We start from the raw sequence: 22,262 nt of genomic DNA on the forward strand, positions 1-22,262 counted from the left end.
CAATTGGTTCGCTGTGCCATGCTTACATGTCAGAGGCGAGACTACTTTAGCACCTGGCGGAAGGCTAGGATAGCACCGCTTTAGAAGGCTGCGAGTCCGTGATGATAAAGAGCCTGGGATTGCCACAGTCTGCGCAGCAGGCTGCATCAGGCTTAGAGTTTGGGTTCCCATCAACACAAGTTGTGTTTGAAAGAGCAGTCCTCATCACTGTGACTTAAGCTGCACCCCCAGAATATTAGAATGGTCTCCTAACTAAGTTAATGCTGAACACAGGAAAACACCCTGAGACACAATGGTCTCTTATAAGATTGTGATTCATGGACATTTTTAAGGTATTGGAGTCATATAAAGAGTAATGAAAGCGAAGAGGCTCGGTTGTCTATTGAGATCAGCCATCTGTCTCTAATAAGCCCTACATGGACCTAACCTTGTTCCAAACCCTCCCTAGCCTGAAAGGAGCTCTTGAATAGCACGCCTGAATCATAGGTACGATAGAATATTTTACATTTACACAGTTGTGACTCCAAGTAGAATTGTAACTAGTGTAATATGTGCATTAAATTGTGAATGGTAGGTATGTGAGTCTGTATGATCCTTACCTGACTCGAGCATGGCGTTAATGTGTATAGGCACGGTTTCTGCTCCCTGTCTAGGTCTAACCTCTATACTCGCAGCATCTTCTTGATGTGTAGATTTAGTATCTTTTCTGTGAGTCTAGTGTGTCGGATGCAAGACCTTGGATTGCGAAGGGACAGTTCCTTCCCCCATGGAGGTGGAATACCTGTGTACATGACCCTGTGGTGTAGAGGTGTGTATGTATCTGAGTCTAGCATGTATGTTTCTTTGGTCTAGACCTCTACTTGCAGGACTGAGTTATGAGTAGGTTCCAGTGCTTTGTGCCGAGCTTGTTCCAGCAAACTCTAATCCCTTAAGGTAGAAAGATATGTTGGTTTCCTGGGATAGGACACCCCGGGCCCGTGTGGCTGTTCTTACACATGCTCTTCTCTCTCTCTTTTAGGAACAAGCCAGAAGCTGTTGAAGTCACATTTGCAGGTACGTTCCCTTTAAAATGATTGGTTTCCCTCTTTTTACACTAACGCTTTGAAAAGTAGAATTTAGCCCAGATGTTTACACTTGCATGTGGAACTCTAGTGCCAATGTTAATATCCAATCCAATCTTTCTTTATTTCGGTTGTTCACCATAAAAGAACAAACAGAGATATATACAAACAATTAAACTGATTTAAATAAGATAATTTTTGTTTATTAAATAAGATAAAGAGATAAAAACAATTCATCTAAAGTAGTACTTTTTAGGTTAAGAAGATGGTAGGAAAATCAGTCACAGTCAGGGCCTTGGTTTTGCATCTTAAGGCAGTTTCTCCTGACCCACCACATGGAATTCAAGAAACGTGAAACCGCAAAACCTATATGGGAATCTGTGTTGTATTTTAAAATTCTAAATGTTTCCATGCAGTGGATTGTGCCTAGATTTTTACACAGCTGGACCAACCATCTTTGTTTCATTAGTTGATATCCCGTGCAATAAAACCCACATGTAGTTCAGACTCAACTCACATGTTACAGACTGGACACCCACTTTGATTATCACCCGACCATTGTTAATATCTCCTCGTTGAATTCAAGGAGGAAAGCATAGCTACCTAAAAATATCCCTAGAGAGGGTCTTGTGATAGGAATTGTAAGGTTATCTTGGTTTACCTAGAAGTGCGCTCACACCGGCCCCACAAGTCGGTGAACAGCCGTGTTCGGCAATTCCCTAAAGCAATTATTTTCACTGCAAGCAGACAGACGACTCACGTCCATATTGATTTATAATATACTGGCTTTGGAATTTTGGATCAATGTGGCTATTTTGTCTAAAGTTTTTAATTGATTGCATATCACTAATATCAATTACAAGTGTCGCTGCTCTGTTTATGTACAGCAAGTAGCAGTATGGTTTTCATGCAGTGCGCACTGTGGGCTTCATTAACTGGGTTTCATGCTCTGGGCACCAGCACCCTAGGTGACAGTGAGGGCTAGAGAATAAAGCTTCCCTTTGCAAGCATCTCAAACACCCTAGTCTGTGCGTTCCAGCCATCACGCGCTATGTGGATGAATCTTAAGTAACTGCAAATATATCCATGTTCTAGTTTTGTGATGCATTTTATTACAGGTAACTGCACTATTTTATTTCTTTTAGGCTAGCAGTAGAATGCATTCCGACAGACATCAAAGTGTTAATGTTTATCAGTTAAATAAGGCCATATACTAGTTCCAACCAACATAAACATGGGATTAAATCTCAATAAGAAAGGGAAAATGTAAATACGTAAATATATTAAAAACTGTATAGAACCTGCACTCCCTCTATCATCAGCATGGCAGACTTCCCCCCTGCAATCTTTATGAAGAGTTTACGCTGGAGAATCCTGGACAAGCTAGAAGTGTGAACATTTGTACTTGGTACCACCTTCATTTTTCTCCAGATTTTCCACACAAGGCCTCAGAATAATGCCAACCTAAAGACTTTAACACTTTAAATGTGATTTGCCAGCCAAAGGTGTGAGTTCCCACAAAGTGTGATTTGTTTTAGAGCATCTGACTCATATTGACTCATATTCGATGGAGGAGCCTTAAACCAGGTAATATGTGTCTTATTTTTGTTGAACATGTTTTAGCTGTTTCTTTGCCCAAGCCACGTTAAATGTAATGTTTTCTTTAGATTATCTCCCTAAAGCATAATAGCACCCCCTCCTTTAAATTGAAATCGAGAGGGGGAAAGACAATGGCGGTGTTAGCCACAAAAGCATGGAATTCCCTGCCTACCCAGCTTAGACACACCCACATTGAACCCACTTTTAAGAAGCTTTTAAAGACCTGGATTTTTAACTTTCCAGATGACACTGTTTTATCTCTCATTTAATTCCTTGATTTCAGTATTTTAACTTGGTTTCTCCCCTATCACAGAGTATCAGATACTGTCTTGCTAGCGCCAAGATGCTCCTTGGAGTGAACGTTGCACTTTACAAATACCCTCATTCATTCATTCATCTGTCATCTTAGTATTAGCTTATAATCAGTCCATCCAAAACAGAGTGCTAATGTGTATTACTTCACTGCTGGGGGGTGTCCCTAGTTTAAGAGCTGCAAAGCTGATCGCTGTGCATGGTTTTTGCGTTTTTAATTCTCTTTCTTTTGGTTATTTTCTAACATTGTTAATGTTTTTTAATTGTTTTAAACCAGTTGCGTTTCGAGAAAGAAACACTGTATCAAGAACATAGGACATAACATCAAATTTTAATGTATAAGATGCAGAAAGCAGAGGGTATGAATTCTGCTTGGTAACATTGTCACAAGCCAGCACTAACCACCAAATGACCTCACCGGACTGTCACAAGAGGAGGGCGGTCAGGATGGTCACCCCTCCACCCCCAAATAATAACCACAGCCATGCTCTACAGAGGTTTCTGTAAATCCATCACTGATTGTCTGGTGGGAAAGTGAGCACAGAAAAACAATTTGTGTATCCTCCGTGCCTGCATCAGTTCATATCTAGACCTTATATGGCCCTGTGCTTTTGTATTATGTTATGTTCTGCCTCGTCCACCAAAATCCGTGGCAGGAAGTCTGGCTGTTCAGAAGAATGGGCTCCATCCGCCGTTAGGGATAATTTAGTTTATTGCTTGCATCAGATTTTCAAATGGCAGAAGTAGTAAGTATTGCTCGGTGCTTTTGTCCTTAACACCTCTTCTTTCCTTGCAGACTTCGATGGTGTCCTTTATCACATTTCTAATCCTAATGGAGACAAAAATAAAGTCATGATCAGCATATCTCTGAAGTTCTATAAGGAACTACAGGAGCACGGCGCTGATGAGGTGAGTGCTGAGATGTCGACTTTAATGGAGATTTTGCATCCGTAAATTGGGTGTGGGATGCAAGTCCTTATAGTGGTATGAAGTGTGACTCGTTATTGTGTGGCTTTGGCAAGGATGAGGTTAAGGAGCCTTTCATGGTTCTTTAGTTGCAATGCTGCTGTTCCGGTCATATTGACTACAATGTTGGGGCCTTCCTCCGGGCAAATAGTGCAGTTGCATTGGACAGGGATCATGACTAGATTTGGCCTTGCACTCATCAGCAGCCGACTCTACGCCGGCATCACCCAGAAACTGAAGAATATTGAGAACGCCTCCACTAGACTCATCCTCAACATCCCCTGCCGCTGCCACATCACCAGCCACCTGAGACCTTCAGTGACTCCAAGTCAACAAAAGAATCGCCTTCAAGATCCTCACACACACACCTCTACACGACACACTAACTGCTTACCTCAACCACCGCCTTGCATTCCACACACCCACCAGAGACCTCCGCTCCGCCCACTTGGCTCTGGCTACTGTCCTATATATCCTCAAGACCACAGCAGGAGCAAGATTCTTCTCCTACCTCACATCAAAGACCTGTAACATCCTGCCTCTCCACCTCAGGCAGTCACCGTCACTGCCTCGATTCAGGAAGTACTACAAGACCTGGCTCTTCGACTGTACCACAGCGCCTTCGACGGACCAGCAGCCAATTGTAAAGGCTGTAGGCCTTAGCGGTTCATTTGGAAAAGTAATGCCAGGATTCATAGGTTTTGTTTATTATGAAACGCCAGTAGGCCTGACCCACTTATTGTGAAAAGCATGTGATAGAACAATCTATCCTTAAAAGCCCATTGTTTTAACACTGTGCTAAAGCTAACAGGAAGGCATTTTGTTGTAAGGAATCTCACAGATTACCATAGTAGGCATCGGTTTTGGTGCTGGTGACCCACCCAAACAAACACTTGTAAAAAAAAGATATCCACTACAATAATCCTTATTAGTCTCTTTTAGAAGAGAGCAATTTGATTTGCCAACTTTAATTTTGTATTAATTTGTACATTTTTAACTGAATGTCTCATGGCCATGTGAGAAAACTTGGACTCAGTACAGTAGGCCTGAGTTGTTTAAGGTAAGGTGTCATTGTAACACTTATGTGCCAGATTGTTGCACAGGGAAATAGGTATTTTGTTACATGAAATCTTACAGATTTTGGTGTTGGTTACCCCTTCTGACAAACCCTATGAGTGATAATTTCCACTGTAGTAATTCTTGCTAGAATCTCTTCGATGGGCCTGACCGGTTTAGATGTCTGCCAGATTCTTAATTTTTTTTTTAAATCATTTAATAATAAATACATCCATATATATAAATATGTAGCCATAAGGATATATAGAAGCCCTTTGGGTCAGCCTTCTTATGACATTGGTCTGCCCGAGTGTCAATTACTGTCTATTTTTGTTGGAAACTACTCCACTCCCACACCGGTAAGGGTTGGAGGTAACGGAGTAATTTCCGGGGACACACAGTGGTAGCTTGGCTCGAGTGGTCAGGGGTCAGGCACCGTGCTAAGCATACGTTATACCCATACAATAACCATGCGTGCATCCGTTCCAAAAACGACTCTACACCGTAAAAATTATGAAAATATCTTTCTTTATCTTCTTTTTCTCTTAGTTGCTGATTAGATAAATAAATAACAATCACAATATACAAACTTTTTAAATAGTGCAGGTCAAATAAATACTGGCTTAATGATTCAATAAATAGGGGTGATCATAAATAATGAAGGCATAAATAGAAGTGTGATACATACAGGCAATTAAATATTCTGAGGCAATAAATACTGTAAACCAATAAATATTGTGCATCAATAAATACTGTGGACCAATAAATACAGTTAAGCAATAAATAGGTTAAATACAATAAATACAGTGCCCCTAATAAATAATTAAAAGCTGACAGTGACACTCATAGAATCAGATCACATTTGAGATTACTATGGGCTAATTTGGCCCAGGCACAGCTTGTGGGGATGTGGAAGGCTTGAGGGTGTCTACTCCCTGGCTTGGACAAGGCTGAGGCCTAAACTGAGGTAGATCAAGGGGGAAATACCAGAGACCTGGCTCTCTCACTCTACACAACCCCTCTAGATTAGTCCCAGCTCACCCCTGGCACAGTCCAGCTGGTTCCAGCACCTCTCTAACCCCTAGAGTAGTCTCTTAGGATTCCACAGGGCCTTTGGCGCCCTCTATTCCACTTACTGCCCTTTTTCTGAAGTTCCGACGCCGCTGGAGTCGTGTCGACGCCGTGAGGCGGATCCGGTTCGACGTCGGCGGCCTCGGCACAATGTCAGTTCCTGACGACGCCGGTAGGCGGCTCCGGTTCGATGTCGGCGGCCTCGGCTCGACCTCCGATTCGATGGCGTCGGGCAGTCTTGACTCGATGTCGACTTCGGGCGGCTCTGATCCGATGGCGACCTCAGCTTCGATGACGTCGGCCGGCCTTGGCTCGATGTCGACTTCCGGCGACTCCGGAGTGCGATCCTCACTCCCGACCTCCGGTGCTCCTCTCCTCAGGTTTCCGGCGACTCCGGAGTGCGACCTCCACTCCCGACCTCCGGCACGATTCTCTCAGGTTCCGGCGACTCCGGAGTGCGATCTCCACTCCCGACCTCCGGCACACTTCACCTCGGTCTCCGGCGACTCCGGAGTGCGGACTTCACTCCCCCGTCGACACCGCTCACTCGACCTTGGTTAACTTCCTCCTCGACCTCTGGTACACCTCACGTCCTCCGTCGGCGCCCTCTCACGATCTCTGGCGGCTCTGGGCACGACGTCTGCTCTTCCAGTCAGCGCCGCTTCTCCACCTCAGGCTCCAGGTCTCCAGGCTACTCGACGTCCGGCTCCAGGGAAACCAGTATCCAGGTCAGGATCTTGCTGTTCTTGGTTCCTAAGGCCTGTTCCTGCTGTCCAGGTCCTTAAGATGGTTTTTCTTACTTCTTCCCACACAGGGCTCCAGGCCGGGCTCAGTCAGTAGGGACTAGTATCAAGGGTGGGTTTATGGACCCCACTCCAGGCACAAGTTTCCACCCCTGCTGCCTCACTCCTTCCTCCTTCAGGTTTCTGCTGCTCTCTCTTCACCAGTCAGGTGCCAACTGCCAGCTCCAACTGCCAACTCTCTGTCTTAGCTTCCCAACATTCTAAACCGCCTCCAACTGTCACAGGGTTCTGGAATGTTCTGGAAGGTGCTAGTAGGTTCCAGTGGATGCTGGTGATGTCACAGGTGGCCACCATTTTGTGCTCCAGGCCCTCAGACAGAAGTTTCAGGGGTAGATAAAATGGCTCCCTGAATCTGCAGCAACACGAAAAAGTCTGGTGGTTCCCGAAAAGGAAAAATTCAAACAGGGTTTGAGGCAAAAGTGGGACAAAATAAATAATGATGAGGAGGGACCACCCAAAGGGCTGACAGGTCTAACAATTTTCATCCATAACAGCATACTGCATGGAATAATGACTGTCCTCATCAATCACTCGCTTTCCTATCTAGTGAACGACTACAATTTCTGATCACATTTGCCCACACACCTGAAAATGAGTGTGTTTGAGTGTCGGGCTGGTAGGCCAGTCCTTCGGATTTCAGTTTTCTCGTTCTAATGGTCCCCTTTCATTTCCTTGCTTCTCCACGTTTTATTTTATTTTAATTTTTCTTAAGTAATACTTTCTGCTCTCTAGGTAGTGCTAACGGGTCACCTGTTTGTTGCTCATTTCCTCCTCAGTGCGTCACATCCCACATGGGCACTTCCTCTAATCGAGGTGATCATTATGTAATGCCGTTGTCTACAGTGTATTGTACTGATATACTGTGTACAGTTCCCTGCTTTGTTACGTTATAGCAGGCAAAAGCACGCCCTCCTTAGATACAGCATGGTTTCTTTTTAGGTCTCGCCTGAGCCAGTGCATGCGCTGGTCTGATGAGACATTTAGTGAGTGGGCTTCAGAAATCCGACCACAAGCTTTTGCTTGAGGCCTAAAGCTTGCGGTTACGCGCGTGGGCATGCGCACAGCCGCCATCTGGCTTTTCTCGCGGCACCCTTACAGCATGCGATCAGGCGCCATCTGGCTTTCCTCTCGCTTGCTCTCCCAAGTGCCTCGCTCCGCCCCTCCCCCACCACAGAGCGCGATCACTTTCGCGGCCGGGCAGCTCTTTCACTCTCTGTGTTATTGAGGATTTACCCGAGGACCCTACGTGAGCCTTTCTTCTAAACGACCGCCAAGTAAGTCCTGCCTCACTATCCAAAGCCGTCTTTCTTTTATGTGCTCCAGCAACATTGCGCTTTAACTTGTTTGTGGCTTGCTCTCACCCTAAGCCTCTTGCAACCCTACAGGGCGCTCTGCCTCCCACCGCATTTTTAAAAGCTCTTCACAGGCCTGATAACGCCTTCAGCTGTGTTTTTCGCCACAGCAAGGGTTTGTGTGTGTCACCCGCATCTCCCTCTTAACAGAACCCGTTTACTTTATTTTTATGACCATGTTTATCGTGCCACTGTAGTTTTACCCACCAGAGACCTGTTTATACAAGCCGGTGTTGCGAGGTAAGTAGTTGTAGTGTCCTGGGCGCTCACTCAGCGCACCACCACCCTGATGCTCGGACTCTGGGCATCAGTCCCCTCTGCCAGTACCCTTGTTCACCCATGTCTGTACCCACTCGGCGGTCATCAGACATGAGCATGTCAACATACTTGTGCAAACACGTCTAGGGTTAACTCTTCCCGCTGGCGCACACTTGGCCATAGTCCCCAACACTTCACATACGTTCAAATGCACATGCCCTAGTGCACACTCGTGTAAGGCCATCAACATGCTAGTGTGCGCACGCGGTAACCGAACTCTTAAGGGCAATAGCGTCCTTGTATGCATACCTGTCCAATCAGCCCAGCGAGAGAGCCACGAAAGCCCCCTTCCGCCAGAGAGATAGGACACACCAGGAAAGTAAGTGGTTTTAAAATGAAATGCTCCTTAACATTGTATTCTCGCTATTTTTAATCCATTTCAAATTCAACATATTTCCTCCGTGTTTGGGCAGACTGTATACTCACAAAGTGCACATTAAATTATACCTGCCTGGAGCTATGCCTCGTCCCTTGTGTTTCTCCAGCCACTGCATACTGAGAATCTATTTCTCACTTATACTTTAAAAAATATATATATATATTACATCCTAGTTACTAAAGACACAAAGTACTCTCGTCGAGATCTCGCGAAATATGTTAACAAGGATTTCGGGAGACACCCTGTCCACATTATGGGCGCAGCAGTTGCTTGGAGATGTGCTTGTTACCCTGAGTTATCATCCACATAGCAGACCGGTGCAACTAAAGTGGTACGCAGAGGGAAGAGGGTCAGAAAGTGTAAGCCATTGTTTGCCATATTCTTTGATCTTCTGCCCAGCTGTCAGGGAAAACAACTACGTTGATTTACTGTAACTTCGCTTCTGTGCTTTAGTCAAGGGTGGACCCTCCCCATTGTTCCCCTCTGGCTCATTTACGGGCTCCCTTAAGAGTCAGATTTTTTTCTGAGAGATCTACTGTCGTACTGGTAAGTACCCTATTTTGTACCAGTGTCTTGGCACCAACTCAAACCCCCCATTGACTTTATTAATCTTCCGGTAGTTTCAGCTTCACTTCATGATCAATAGTGCGTGCCCATGTAGGACTGCGTTCACCAATCCTCTTTTGTTTTCCTTTCTGGCTGACGTACATAAACCTCTTTCTGCTTCAAGCCAAGGGTGAGGGCCTCCTCTCTAAAATAAGCATTGGCACTCTGTCCACCTCATGTTGTTCCCAGCTATTTGCCATGTCTCTGCTCACTACCCCTTCGTAATTCTTTTGCTGTCTACCACTCTGCCTGTGCCTTCCTGCTGCCCCTTGCTGTTGGTCCCATCTCTGCCTGTCCCTCTTCTCTACTTGTCTCTGCTCCCTTCCTCTGGGTTAGTCTCCTACTGGATCTCCCTTTCCTGGGCTCAGAGTGCCTGCTCCTCCTACCGGTCACTCTGCACCACTTCCTGCCTCCTTCACTGCTTGCATCTGGTTGAACGTTAGCTACACACCATGCCTGGCCATCTGTGTTTTTCTGTCTCCCCTCCACTCCCCCACTCGTCCTGCGTCTGCATGCCCCCTCAGTATCTGCCCCTTTTTGAATGTTCCCCCATGTTCCTTTCTGAATAAGTTTTCGTGTGCTTTATGTAATGTAGAGCAATATTAAACCTTGACGCTTTCCGTGTAGGGAAGTGTAGAAGAACCTGTAAAATTGAAAGAAGCGCATTTCATTTTATCAAACGAGTAGATGAGCCAGGTACCGATGCTGCGATCTACAGGTCTAAATGCTGCACGTTCATGTAGCTGTTACAGTAAATTAGGTTATAATATTGTAGCGCCAAGATTCCATTGAAGACAGTTTGCTTTTAAAAGAAGTAATTATGAAGAAATAACAGGAAAGCTAGATATCTAATATCTCTCCCCCCCCCCCCCCCCCCCCCCCCCCCCCCCCCCATCAGCATGAAATCCAAGAACAAACCCATGGGATCTCCGGCCTTGTGTTCTTCAGGTTTGCATCTATGCATTTCAGGACGTGTTTTCAAATGGACTACGTATGCTTGTATAGTCACGTGCTAGCGTAACTAATGTCAGCATAACACTACACCCTTGAACTAAACAACACTATACTCCATATATTACAAAACACAACATGCAAATCCATACCGCACCATACCACTCACCTCAAATCAACACCAAATGATACACATGACTCAACAAGAAGATCCACACCAATTTATAACGAGCATTGGCATAGCCAATAGGTCTCGCCTTTGGGACCTTATAAGTGTTTAGCCATGCAACAGTTGATGTTGTTGCACCAAGGATATTGTGCTGCATAACTAAATACTTATAAGGTCCCGAACGCGAGACTTATTGGCTGTGCCAGTGCTTGTTTCTACTTGTATTCTTTTAATTTATGATGCATATTGTGAGTGTTTGTTTCATTGCAGTTGTGTCAAGGGGTGAATGCAAGCATGAGCCAGTGGCTGTGTGAATGGATGCATGAGTTCAAAGATGAGTGACACAGTGCATGCGTTATAACTTATTGAGTGCCTAAACCTATCAGTGACACAAAAGGCACTTCCATTCAGAAGCCGGAGCTAAAATGGAATGCACAAGCACACGATTATTCCTTGGTACCACGACCTACATTTTGAATTTTCTTACTCCGCTCTGCATACAATCTCTTCTCTGATAACCTTCAAGGAAGAGCTTAAACTTAATTTCAAAAACCCCTGTATATTGCCTGCTAAAGAGTCCCAGGGTTGATGTCACATTTTTCTTCTTCCCGGAGCGACTTTTTTCACCTCAATTTTGCCTGTCAGCAATGTTCTAGTGTTTACTTTTATTCCATGCGTTGTTTGTGTTTCTATGTATTCGCAAAGTTAATTTGTTACCTTCAGTTGCCTACTCTCCTGTAAAGTTGTCATTTTCTATTTGTAAAGCACTCTAACGCCGTCGGGCATGTCTGTGCTGTATAAATATGCATAAATAATTAAATGCATGTTTCCCTTATTGTTTGCCATCTAACAAAGGTAGATCTACAACTGCACTGTAATCTGTGTTGAGTTCCTGTGGGCGGTGTCCTTCTAACAGAAACCCTTTTATGGCTGCAATGAAAGGACTTTCAGAAGTACATGTGGGGAGCATGACTCAGTTCCTGTGTGTAGTTTTACAGAATATCTTAGGCTGTGGTTGAAAAGGGCTGGCTGGCATAACATTACTCCAGCGGCCTCGTTTCTGGCTTTTTAGCAGACCATGGAGGAGGAAGGGGAAGTGGGCAGGTCTGTGCGATTCAACGAAATTGAAAGCTCTGCAAACTGCCCTTGATAAATTTATCCTAGATTTAATGTTGACAGTCAGTGTTCTGTCTGCGCTCGCATGTGCACCGAAGGGCCCAGAGAAAGCTTTCTAGTATAACACTTTTCAAGTGGCTAACTACCTTGCCCTCTCCTACCAGAATAAATCAAAGACTTCCAAAATGCAGTTTGAAGGTTTGATTGAAAAATAAATGATGATCAAACACAAGGTTTAAGGGACACAGTCCTTTCTTTTGCTTCAGAATCATTCATTCCACTCCCACCAGGACATTTCTAGCTTTGGAGAAATCTGTGATTGTATTGTCTTTACTGCTGTGATCGATGGGGCAAGCATGCCTAGTATGCCAACACTGCCTCTTGCTAGACTGCCCTCTGGTGGTGGTTTGGCACAGGGAGCCTCTTTCGAAGCCCTGATTTGGCGGGATCTACAAATTCACTTGCGCCTTAATACTGTAGTGAACTTAGATGAGTGCATGCCACACGGATATGCTTGGGGACCTTCGAATTCGGGGTACCTATAGATTCACTTGTGTTAGGGGGCAACACTGGTCTCTATAGCGCAGCCCCTGCACAACCCTTTTGAGGCCCCCATTCAGCCTAAGGCTAACTAATACCTGTGAGATATGGGATACTCAGGGGCCCCACATCATATTATGTAAGGGGACACCATCCTTTTGCGTTACTCCACTGATTTGTGTGTTTGTGCCTTGGTGCTCATTGATGCAGGCAGCTGCCCTAACTGGTTGAACAAATTGTGTGATCCTAGGCGAAGCGCGCCATCACTTTAATTCTGTAGCTCTGGTCTCTGCAAAGATTGACAGGGGTCAAATATGGGACCCCATGAGTCTGGCATGAAGCGCTATTTGTGACTAAACTGTACGCTTGTTATGGAAAACGCATAAGAGTTGGTTTCTTAAAATATGTTTTCTGAAAGTCGTGACAAGCAGTGTGGTCCCTTGACGAGTCGACCGGCGGAAAAAGTGCCTGCTCATGGTGTCTGTGTCTGAAAGACACCGCCATCCATATTATAATGCTGGCGGTCGTATGTCTTTCCACGGCGGCATACGGTCTGTGCTTTGTGGGCCCGTTACAGGCCCCCAGGGTGAAAGGGGTGGGGGGCGCACATGGGGGGTACCTATGGTACCTCCATCATTGCCATGCACTACGTGGCAAGCACCACGTGGTTCCTGCCATGTCGTGCATGGCAATGATGTGCACAGTCATTTTCCATTGCGGGCGGGTCTGCAGCCAGCAGATCCACCCGCAATGGAAAAGGCACAGGATACGCCCGCCAGTGTGGTGGGCGCATCCTAATGTGCATGGCGGGACCGCCGCAGCTTCGGTGGGCGGTCCCGCGCTCCGTTACAGTGGCGGGCGGACATGCGTAATAGGCCCTTAAGGGTGTGAGACACAACAGTAATTTGGACAGGTAGTGATACATAGGGATAAGGAGCTGGCTCTAAATACTAAGAGTGTGAGACATAATATTAATGGTGACTGGTAGAGATACTGAGGGTATAGAGCTGGCAGTAAATAATAAGATCCGGAAAGATAACTAATAGGGACAGGTAGAGATAAAGAGGGTTAAAGAGCTGGCAGTAAATACTAAGCGCTGAAGAGAGTAGTAATGGGGGACAGGTAGCGACACAAGGGGGTAGAGGGTGAGAGGGAACTGTAATGGGGACAAGTAGGGACGCAGACTGTTTTAGAGCTTTCTCCAAATACAAAGTGTGTGAGAGATCACTGTAATGGGGACAGGTAGAGATACAGAGGGGTATAGAGCTAGCTGTAAACACTAAAAGTGTGAGACATAACAATAATGGGGACAGGTAGATACACATGGTGGGTATAGAGTTGGCTCTAAATACTAAAAGTGTGAAAAATGATAGTAATGGGGACAGATAGACAGTCCAAGATGTCAGTAATGGGACATGTAGAGAGGGGGTAGAGAGTGAGTGAAAATAGTGATAAAGACAGATACTGAGGTGTATAGAGATGTCTCTAAATGCTACGAGTGTAACAGATAACAGTAATGGGGACAGGTAAAGATATGAGGGGTTAGAGAGTGAGAGAACAGTAATGGGGACTGGTAGAGATACAGTGGGGTATAGAGCTGGTTCTAAATACTAAGAGCTGGAAAGATGACTGTAATAGGGACAGGTAGAGATATTAGGGGGTAGAGAGTGAGAGAGAACAGTAATGGGGACAGGTAGCGATACAGAGGGGTATAGAGCTGGCTCTAGGCTTTTAACTGGTACACAAAGATTCCACTACATCTCTCCGAGCATGCGGTAACTGAAATGGCTTCCATATGAAGCTCGGATTCAGTTAAAAATTGCATGCATGGTTCACAAAGCCATTCACTTCAAGACCCCGTTGTATCTAGCGCAGAAACTGGAACTGTCTTGCGCTTCTAGAGCTTCCAGAGGCGCCAGTACCCTTTTGCTTAAACCTCCAGAAATTCAAGAAAAAGAAGACCTATAACCGAGCCTTCTTGGGGATGGCTACGAGGATCTGGAACTCCCTTCCCCCCCCCCCGAAGTTCGGGTGAATCCTACTACTGTCTTCTTCAAGAAAGAGGTCAAAGGGCTCCCGATGAAGAAATTTCTGCCTTAGCCTGGCACCTGCATCGGTTTCTAGGCTCATACGCGTTGACTCTGGTTCTTGCACCTGGTTCACGATTAGGTCGGACAATTCTAGTCTTTCATTTGCCTGATGGTGTGCTCTCCTTGCACTCATGATAGTGGTGGATAGTCTTAGACTGCTATTTTGTCGCTTTGGTTATTGTGCTTTGTATGTTCTTACACTATGATATACAATCTGTTTTTTACCCGTTTGAGGCATAATCTGTAAAGTGCTGTGATACCCTCGGTGGTCATGTTCATACACTACGATGTATATTGTTTTGGTTTTTTTTTCTTTACCAGAATGTTGCATAATCTGTAAAGCGCTCTGATACCCTCGGTGGTCATGTTCGCGCTATATAAAACGTACAAAATAAATAAAAATAAATAAGAGCTGGAAAGATAACATTAATGGGGACGTGTAGCGCTACAGGGGGGGTACAAAAAGGCTCTCAATACTAAGAGCTGGTGAGATTGTTGTAAAGGGAACAGATAGAGATGCGCGGGGGTATAGAGCTGGCACTAAATACTAAGAGTTGGGACGAACAGTAATGGGGACAGGTAGAGACATGAGGGGGTAGAGAGTGAGAGAACAGTAATGGGGACAGGTAAAGATACAGAGGGATCAAGAGCTAGCTCTAAATACTAAGTGCGAGACACAACAGTAATGGGGACAGGTAGAGATAATAGGGGTTAGAGAGTGAGATAGAACAGTAATGGGGACAGGTAGAGATACAGAGGGGTATAGAGCTGGCTCTAAATACTAAGAGCCGAAAAGATAACATTAATGGGGCGGTGTAGCGCTACTGAGGGGTATAAAAAGGCTCTCAATACAAAGAGCTGGCAAGATTGTTGTAAAGGTAACAGGTAGAGATGTGCGGGGGTATAGAGTTGGCGCTAAATACTAAGTTGGAGAGAACAGTAATGGGGACAGGTAGAGACACGAGGGGGTAGAGAGTGAGAGAGAACAGTTATGGGGACAGGTAGCGCTACAGAGGGGTTTAGAGCTGGCTCTAATTACTATGAGCTGGTGAGATCGCTGTAAAGGGAACAGGTAGAGATGCAGGGGGGACTGGTTGAGCAAGCCTTATCACTAGGGGGGCGGATTATGAGTTTCGGCAATGCTGGAGTGAGCGGTACGCCACAGCCGCGCCCCCGCATCGCAGAGACTTGCTGCCACCTGCCTGCCAGATTATGACTTAAAAGTGGTCTGGCGGCGTGGCGGACGGGCTGAGGTGCCTCTTTCAAAGGCGGCGGTTCCTTTGAAAAAAGACCTGCAATGGGACTGCACAATAAGGTTCCTGCACGGCATGGACTCGAAGACCATGCCATGCAGGAACTGGTGTGCATGCACATAGGGAGGCAAATGTTATGCCCCCCCCCCCCCCCCCCTGCGTGCATCCACATGCAGAGGAGGCATAGGGGGCCCTGGAGGGCCCCCTTTGTTTCCACTACGCACAGTGTTGTCATGGAGGGGGAACCTCCATGACATCGCCGGCGGAGAGGAAACTCGTAATAAGATTGGTGGGACAGTGACGGTCCCGCCAAGCATATTGCGGCCTCTGACCGCTGCAAAACCACCAGGGAACGGTGGTTCCCTGGTGGCAGCGACAGTCACAGGGCGGTCCGACCGCCCCAACTCATAATGGGGCGGTTGGACCGCCGGTAAATCTGTGGCTGGATCACCAGTGCCGTGTTGGAGAGCAGGATGCAGAAGCACCAGGTTGTGCGGGGGTGGAGGGAACACCATGGCTGGGTGAGGAAAGGAGGCAAAGACCAAAGTAACCGAGCAACAGGTTTTGAAGAAGAAGTAGAGTTAGATGAACAAAAGAGACGGTGGGGGTCGGGGTAGGGCACTGAGAGCAGGTCTTTGGAACTGCCTCCAGTGTTTGACCAATGAAGAATGCACACTAGTAAGTAGCCTGTTTGGCTTCCTGATGCAGAGTATTTCTGTTTAGATGGAATACCCCCTTCATTATCATTTTCAGTGGCAGCAGGCATTAACATTGAACTGTATTCTTATATCTAGCTTTCTTTCAATTGCTGCTTCACCTTAGCAGATTGGTGTATGTATATATCAAAGACCCCACAGGACTTTATTTCCATACCTATTATATTGCCTGCTTTGGTGAGCCCCGTTTCCCTTCGCTGCTACTGAAAGGGGTCCTTTTCTACTAAACGCCTATCGTTTGCACCCTAGTTTCTGAATTTGTCATATGTTTAATGCTTGCTTCACCCTAGCGCGCTTAGCAGTGTTTCCTGACTGGTGCAGTGCAAATGATTGGTGCTGGGTCTTTTTGTAAAGGTACATTAGACAGGGTATGTGGGCTACTTGAACACCTACCCCTGAACTCCACAAGCCATGGGTCTTGTTACTAGGTTTTGAAATCACTTGTATCCTGTGTTTGTTGAGTAGATCTGAATAGTCACTGGCAACATAACTTTGTCTGTTGCTTAGATAGATCTGTTAACTTATCTTTGTTACAGAAGGGAGCTCCAGGATCCGAAACATTTTGCAGAACTGGGGGAGATTTTAAAATGTAACTAAAATAACAAGAACGTTATGAAAATGTTTTCTTTTTTTCTTTCCAGGTACTGAAGAATGTGTACGGCAGTTACCTAGTTCCCCCTGAACCAGGTGAGACTTCTTCTGCCTCTGGATCTGTTTCACATATGAAGGACAAGTTCTGGCACGGGACACTTATTTTTTCGTGGGTTTTAATGGGTTTAAATCTAAGGGTTTTATCAGAACAAGACATTTCTGGTTCGATCTACCGTCAGGGGAATTCGTTTCGCAGTTTGTGGGCTTTCGTAATTGATAAGTGGCTCATAAAGGTTGTAGCAGCGTTCAGGGCACGGTCTTATTGTCTTCATGTTCGAAGGATTGAGACCATTATATGATACTTTGTGTCAACACTCCGCGACACCCTATATGTGTATGTACACACACACACCTTCTAATTATTATTGAATGCCTCTGCCTAACTGGCCTCTTACACCTTCTGTCTCATATCCCATCGACCTAGGAATAAAAATCACTTTTTAGCAAACTAACTTTAGTCTTCTTGAGAACCAACACAAGGGCTAAGAGATTTTCTTTTAATCACATTACATGGTGCATACCCCACCCGTGTGAAATGTGATTCGCTGGACCTTATCATTTGCGTCCTCCCATTCTCAAAATTGCATAACACACAAAATTCATTGGTACACCAAAAAGCTCAGCGTAAGTCTAACAAAATAACTTCAAAGCCAAGATTGACCGGAAGGCACTGACTGTCGAGCACTTTTTGTGCCTTCCGCCCTCCATTCCCCCACAAATAATTGATGAATTTGCAATCAGACGTGCTTGGTCGGTAAAGTGGGGTGGTAGCGTGAGAATATGCACAGATCTTAGAAGAAGAATAGAATGCACATGGTCATAATGCAGGAAAAGGGATAGTCCACGTTGCAGTACTGTTTCCGTTTGTGTTTTTTATCATGATAAACTAACTGCCGAAGGGCAGCAGAATATATTACTTGGGACAGGCAGAGTATTCGCTAGATGTGCTGGTTAGAGATGCACATGTGTAAATTATCAAAAAATCCTTAGATGTAGGGAGTAACAGAATAATAGGCACTGATGCAAATACTGGAAATTTGAACTCTCTGACTCAATTCTGTAGTGGTTCACCTCCAACCTAGCCAACCACCACTACCAACTCCTCCATAACGGAAGGTCAAGATCTCGGACAAAGTTCTTCCTATTTGTTAAAAGCTACAGGTAACCATCATTTCATGCTTGGATCTCCCTGCTGGGAGCTGACGCGGAATCATTCTGATTCATCCTTGACACCAATCTCTCCTTTAAAGTGTACATTGCCAAGAAATCCAAGGCTGCATTGTACCAGTTTTATATGACATATATGATAAACAAGCCGTTTTTCAATGACCTATTTTCACAGAACCGGGTTCCACAAATATTTCACCTTTAAGGCCATTTCACCAGGGTGAGAAAACCAATAAGGTTAATGTACTGGGTGCAGATCTCATGCCTGTGCTTGGTCTTTTCCAGGTTTTTTGTTTTTTAATAACCTGACCCTCTCTTCGAACCTTTTCTTTTTCTCGGGTGCCCCCACCCCTTTCTCCAACCTCTTTCACACACTCTTTTAATCTCCTTCTAGTCACACCTTTTCGCTTCCCCGGTTTTACCCCACACTCTCTTTTGTATCTACTGTATCTAGTATTTAGTGACTCTCCTGAACCCGCCTCTCTGTAGGCCCCGTGCTCTCTTACTCCATGTTGCTGTTTTGTTTTCAACATTCAATAATTCACACTCCCTCCCCATCCATAACCATCGATGCCAGTTGAGACCCTTGCCCCTCCTCTCTTCCATGGTTAGGTCTCGCCTACAAGCAGCTTTCCGCTGTCTGTTGAAGACCTATTGTGTACAGTAGTGATACTTGAAGTGGGTGAGGCCTTTGCTAATCAGCTTTATAGTCCCTCATATGTTTGCTTCTTATTTGATGGCTGTCCTGCCTCTTCTTGTTTGTTCCCCCTTGTGAGTATATCTTCTTTAACATCCTTTTGATTGGATGACTTGTTTCCATCCACTGCTTACTTTCAGTGAACTGCCTTTTTTCATTTGCTTTCAGCACTCCATAAAAGTGTTTGTGATTTCCTGCATTTGCCCCTTCCACCTGTGTGCTGCCCTCCCCGCACTCTTGGTGATTCTTTCCCACCCCCAGCTCATTTATCAAATGGCTACCATTTTATGACTTATTTACACATATGCATCATTTCGCTGCAGTCACCCTAACATCATGACGTATAGGTGTGCGTATGTGGTGACTGATACACATCATCATGGTGCTTCATTGTTTCTCTGTCACTACATTCATCCTCTAAAACACAGCCTGCAGCGAATCCTGTGAAAGGCCCAGATAAGTCTAACCATATCACCCCACCACTGGTTCCTTTACAAGCCTAGCTCTTGTATTGCTGTTAAGGTATTTGTGTAGTTCAGATCTTGAGGGACAGTCGGCAAATCCCAGAGGTACAGTCATGCTTAGAATATCTTGAAGACCAGCTGCTTCATATGCAGGGCTACACATAACTGCCCACCTTCTTGTTCGCCCAAGAAAATAGGTACATGTAAACTCCAGAGGAGAAGCCTGGATATTACCAGACTGGAAAGAAAAAACACAAAACGGGATAAGCCTTCTCCATCTTTACTGCTGTGGTCTGGAACAGCATAATCTTTGGCATCAGAACTCCCCTAGCATTTCTGCAGTACAGAAAGTAGCTGAAAACTCACCTGTTCGGAGTCCTGAATCGTTTTATATGCCCCCCGACCGTACTCAGTGGTTTTCCAGCTACATTGAGCTTTTCCTACACACACACACACACACACACATACATACATACATGCATGACTGGGAGAGGAACATACTGAATTCTGCCCAGTATGTAGTCCAAGAGCAATAGGGTTCTGGAGCAGTTGGTAGAGCGGGGCGTGAGTCTGGTGTAGTGCAGATGGACGGAAAAAAAGAATCTTGAGCTCTTTTCTGGAGGCAAAGATATGTGGCCAGCCTCGTTTGGAGAGGAAGGTTATTACAAAGAGTGAGAGCAAGGGGGGAGAATGTCGTGTGTTTTTTTTTTTTGTTTTAAATATTTCTGTTTATTGAACTCAAACAACAAGAGTCATGCGTTACAGAAGAGTGTATCGTACATTACCATAGTTGGAGTTCTTTAAAGGCATCAGTACATTACTTTCGTAATAGCGTGTAGAATTACCAGTTATGCAGTGAGATTTACACCATACAGTGATCATCTGGTTTGGGATAGATGGGGGTTCGCACAGTTCCCCCCGATAAACATTCCATTTAGACCATATTGCAATCCATTTTTTGGGACATCCCCGAGCTACATAGACTGTTTTCTCTCACCATACACCAGTCCATGTCCTCTTTCCATTTCTTCAGTGTCGGTGGTACGGCCGCTCCCCATGATTGCGCTTAGCGATCATCTGCCCCAGTGTGGCCCATATCCTCCCCTTCACATTCAGATCTGTGGGCTCCCAGATGTTCAACAGGCATCTCTTGGCCTCGGGCAACAGAGGGACCCCCCAAATCGTACTCATACATTTCAGGATTTTTTGCCAGTAGTCTTGAATTAACGGGCATTCCCAGAGGATGTGCAGGAACCCGCCCTCCATCCCGCACCGTCTCCTACACTGCCCATCCACGCTTTTGCCCATAAGCATTAATTGCTTCTCTGAGAGATAAACCCTGTGTAGGATCTTGAGTTGTACCAGCTTGAGTTTAGCCGATATGGCCACTTCTTTCGGCGATGAAAGTGCCTCCTGCCATTCCTCATCGTCAATTTCCAGACCATCCCTTACCCATTTCTCTCTAAGTGCTGTGAGGGGGTCAGGGGTGTGGTGAATAAGCTTTTTATACGTGAGGGATATGCATTTTTCTGGCATATGCCCATCGAGCAGTCGGTCCTCGAGTGGGGATGCCTCAGGCAGCTCCGTACCAATTGGGATGTTGGCCTGCAGAGAGTGTTTAATCTGTGCGTATCGAAAGCGCTCCGATTCAGCCATTTCGTATGTCTGTTGTAGTGTCGCGAACGGTTCCACTCCATTCCTCCCCCAGAGGTCCCCTATATGTGAGATACCTATAGGGTCCCATTTGTCAAAACCCTTTGTTCGCCCCAAAGTTCCCAGCCGTTCAGTATCCCATAGGGAGGTGGCCATAGTGAGCCTATTGGCCCACCCTAGCGCTCTATTGACTACGTGCCATAACTGTACCGCGTGTTTCGTGGGGCCTGTGAGTGTGAACCTGGTGGGTCTGGAGTACAGTGCTCTTGTGAAGTCACCACCAGGCAACAACCACCTATCCATTCCGTATGCTGGGTCATCCCCATTTCCGTATTGGCATTGGTTGATTGCAGCCAGCTGTGCTGCCCAGTAGTACTTCCTGATGTCAGGCAGGGCGATACCCCCATCGTACCATCCGAGCGTAAGCTTACCGAGTGCTATACGCGGTCTACCGTCCCATAGCAGATCTCTCTGCAGGGACTCGACCTCCCGAAAGAATGTATGAGGTACCACGTCCGGGTAGTTCTGGAGGGCATACAAGAATCTAGGCAAAGCCATCATTTTAAACAGTGCTGCTCTCCCGAGCAGGGACAGGGGCAACTTCCTCCAGACTTCTACATCTCTTCGTAATCTCTGCAGGGGGGGGAATCAGATTCCTCTCATATCTAGCCCTGGCATCAGCGGTTATATATATATATATATATATATGCCCAGATATCGAAATACCGCAACCTGTATCGTGCAGTCTCTAGGAAGGGAGGGAGGGGTTCTGTGGAGCACATAGAGCGTCGACTTGTTCCAGTTAATTCGGAAATCTGAGTTTCGTCCGAAACTGGCAAAAATATCTAACACTACTCTCAGGGAACGCGCAGAGGAAGAAAGCTAGAGAAGGATATCGTCAGCGTAAAGCGAAATTCTATCCTCCCAACCCTCGGTCCAACGAAGTCCACGGATACAGACATCACTTCGTATCCATGCCGTGAGCGGTTCAAGGGAGAGGGCAAACAGCGGCGAAAGAGGACATCCCTGTCTGGTGCCTCTGCCCAGGGTGAACACGTCCGACATCTTATTATTGACCGTTACTTGTGCTAGCGGGTCGGCATATAAAAGCCGTATCCACCCTATAAAGTTGGGCCCGAAGCCCATCTTTTGAAGCACCGCAAAGAGGTATGCCCATTCAAGGGTGTCAAAAGCCATGGTTGCGTCCAACGAGACCACCACTGCATACTCTTGGATTCCGGGGCAGCTCCCCAGCACTCAATGAAGGCGCCG

At 45.9% G+C, this 22,262-nt stretch overlaps 1 protein-coding gene across 1 annotated transcript in view; it reads left to right on the top strand.

Moving 5' to 3' along the window:
• ARPC2 (actin related protein 2/3 complex subunit 2) overlaps window positions 1-22,262 on the top strand; it is a 96,777-nt gene that overhangs the window by 35,588 nt on the left and 38,927 nt on the right. The window contains exons 2-4 of the mRNA XM_085650014.1: window positions 1,019-1,053; window positions 3,769-3,881; window positions 17,000-17,045. Coding sequence (XP_085506140.1) covers window positions 1,019-1,053; window positions 3,769-3,881; window positions 17,000-17,045 — 194 coding nt within the window. The remainder of the gene's footprint in view (window positions 1-1,018; window positions 1,054-3,768; window positions 3,882-16,999; window positions 17,046-22,262) is intronic.

Source organism: Triturus cristatus, chromosome 3_2 (genome assembly GCF_964204655.1).
Source record: "Triturus cristatus chromosome 3_2, aTriCri1.1, whole genome shotgun sequence".
Lineage (NCBI taxonomy): Eukaryota > Metazoa > Chordata > Amphibia > Caudata > Salamandridae > Triturus > Triturus cristatus.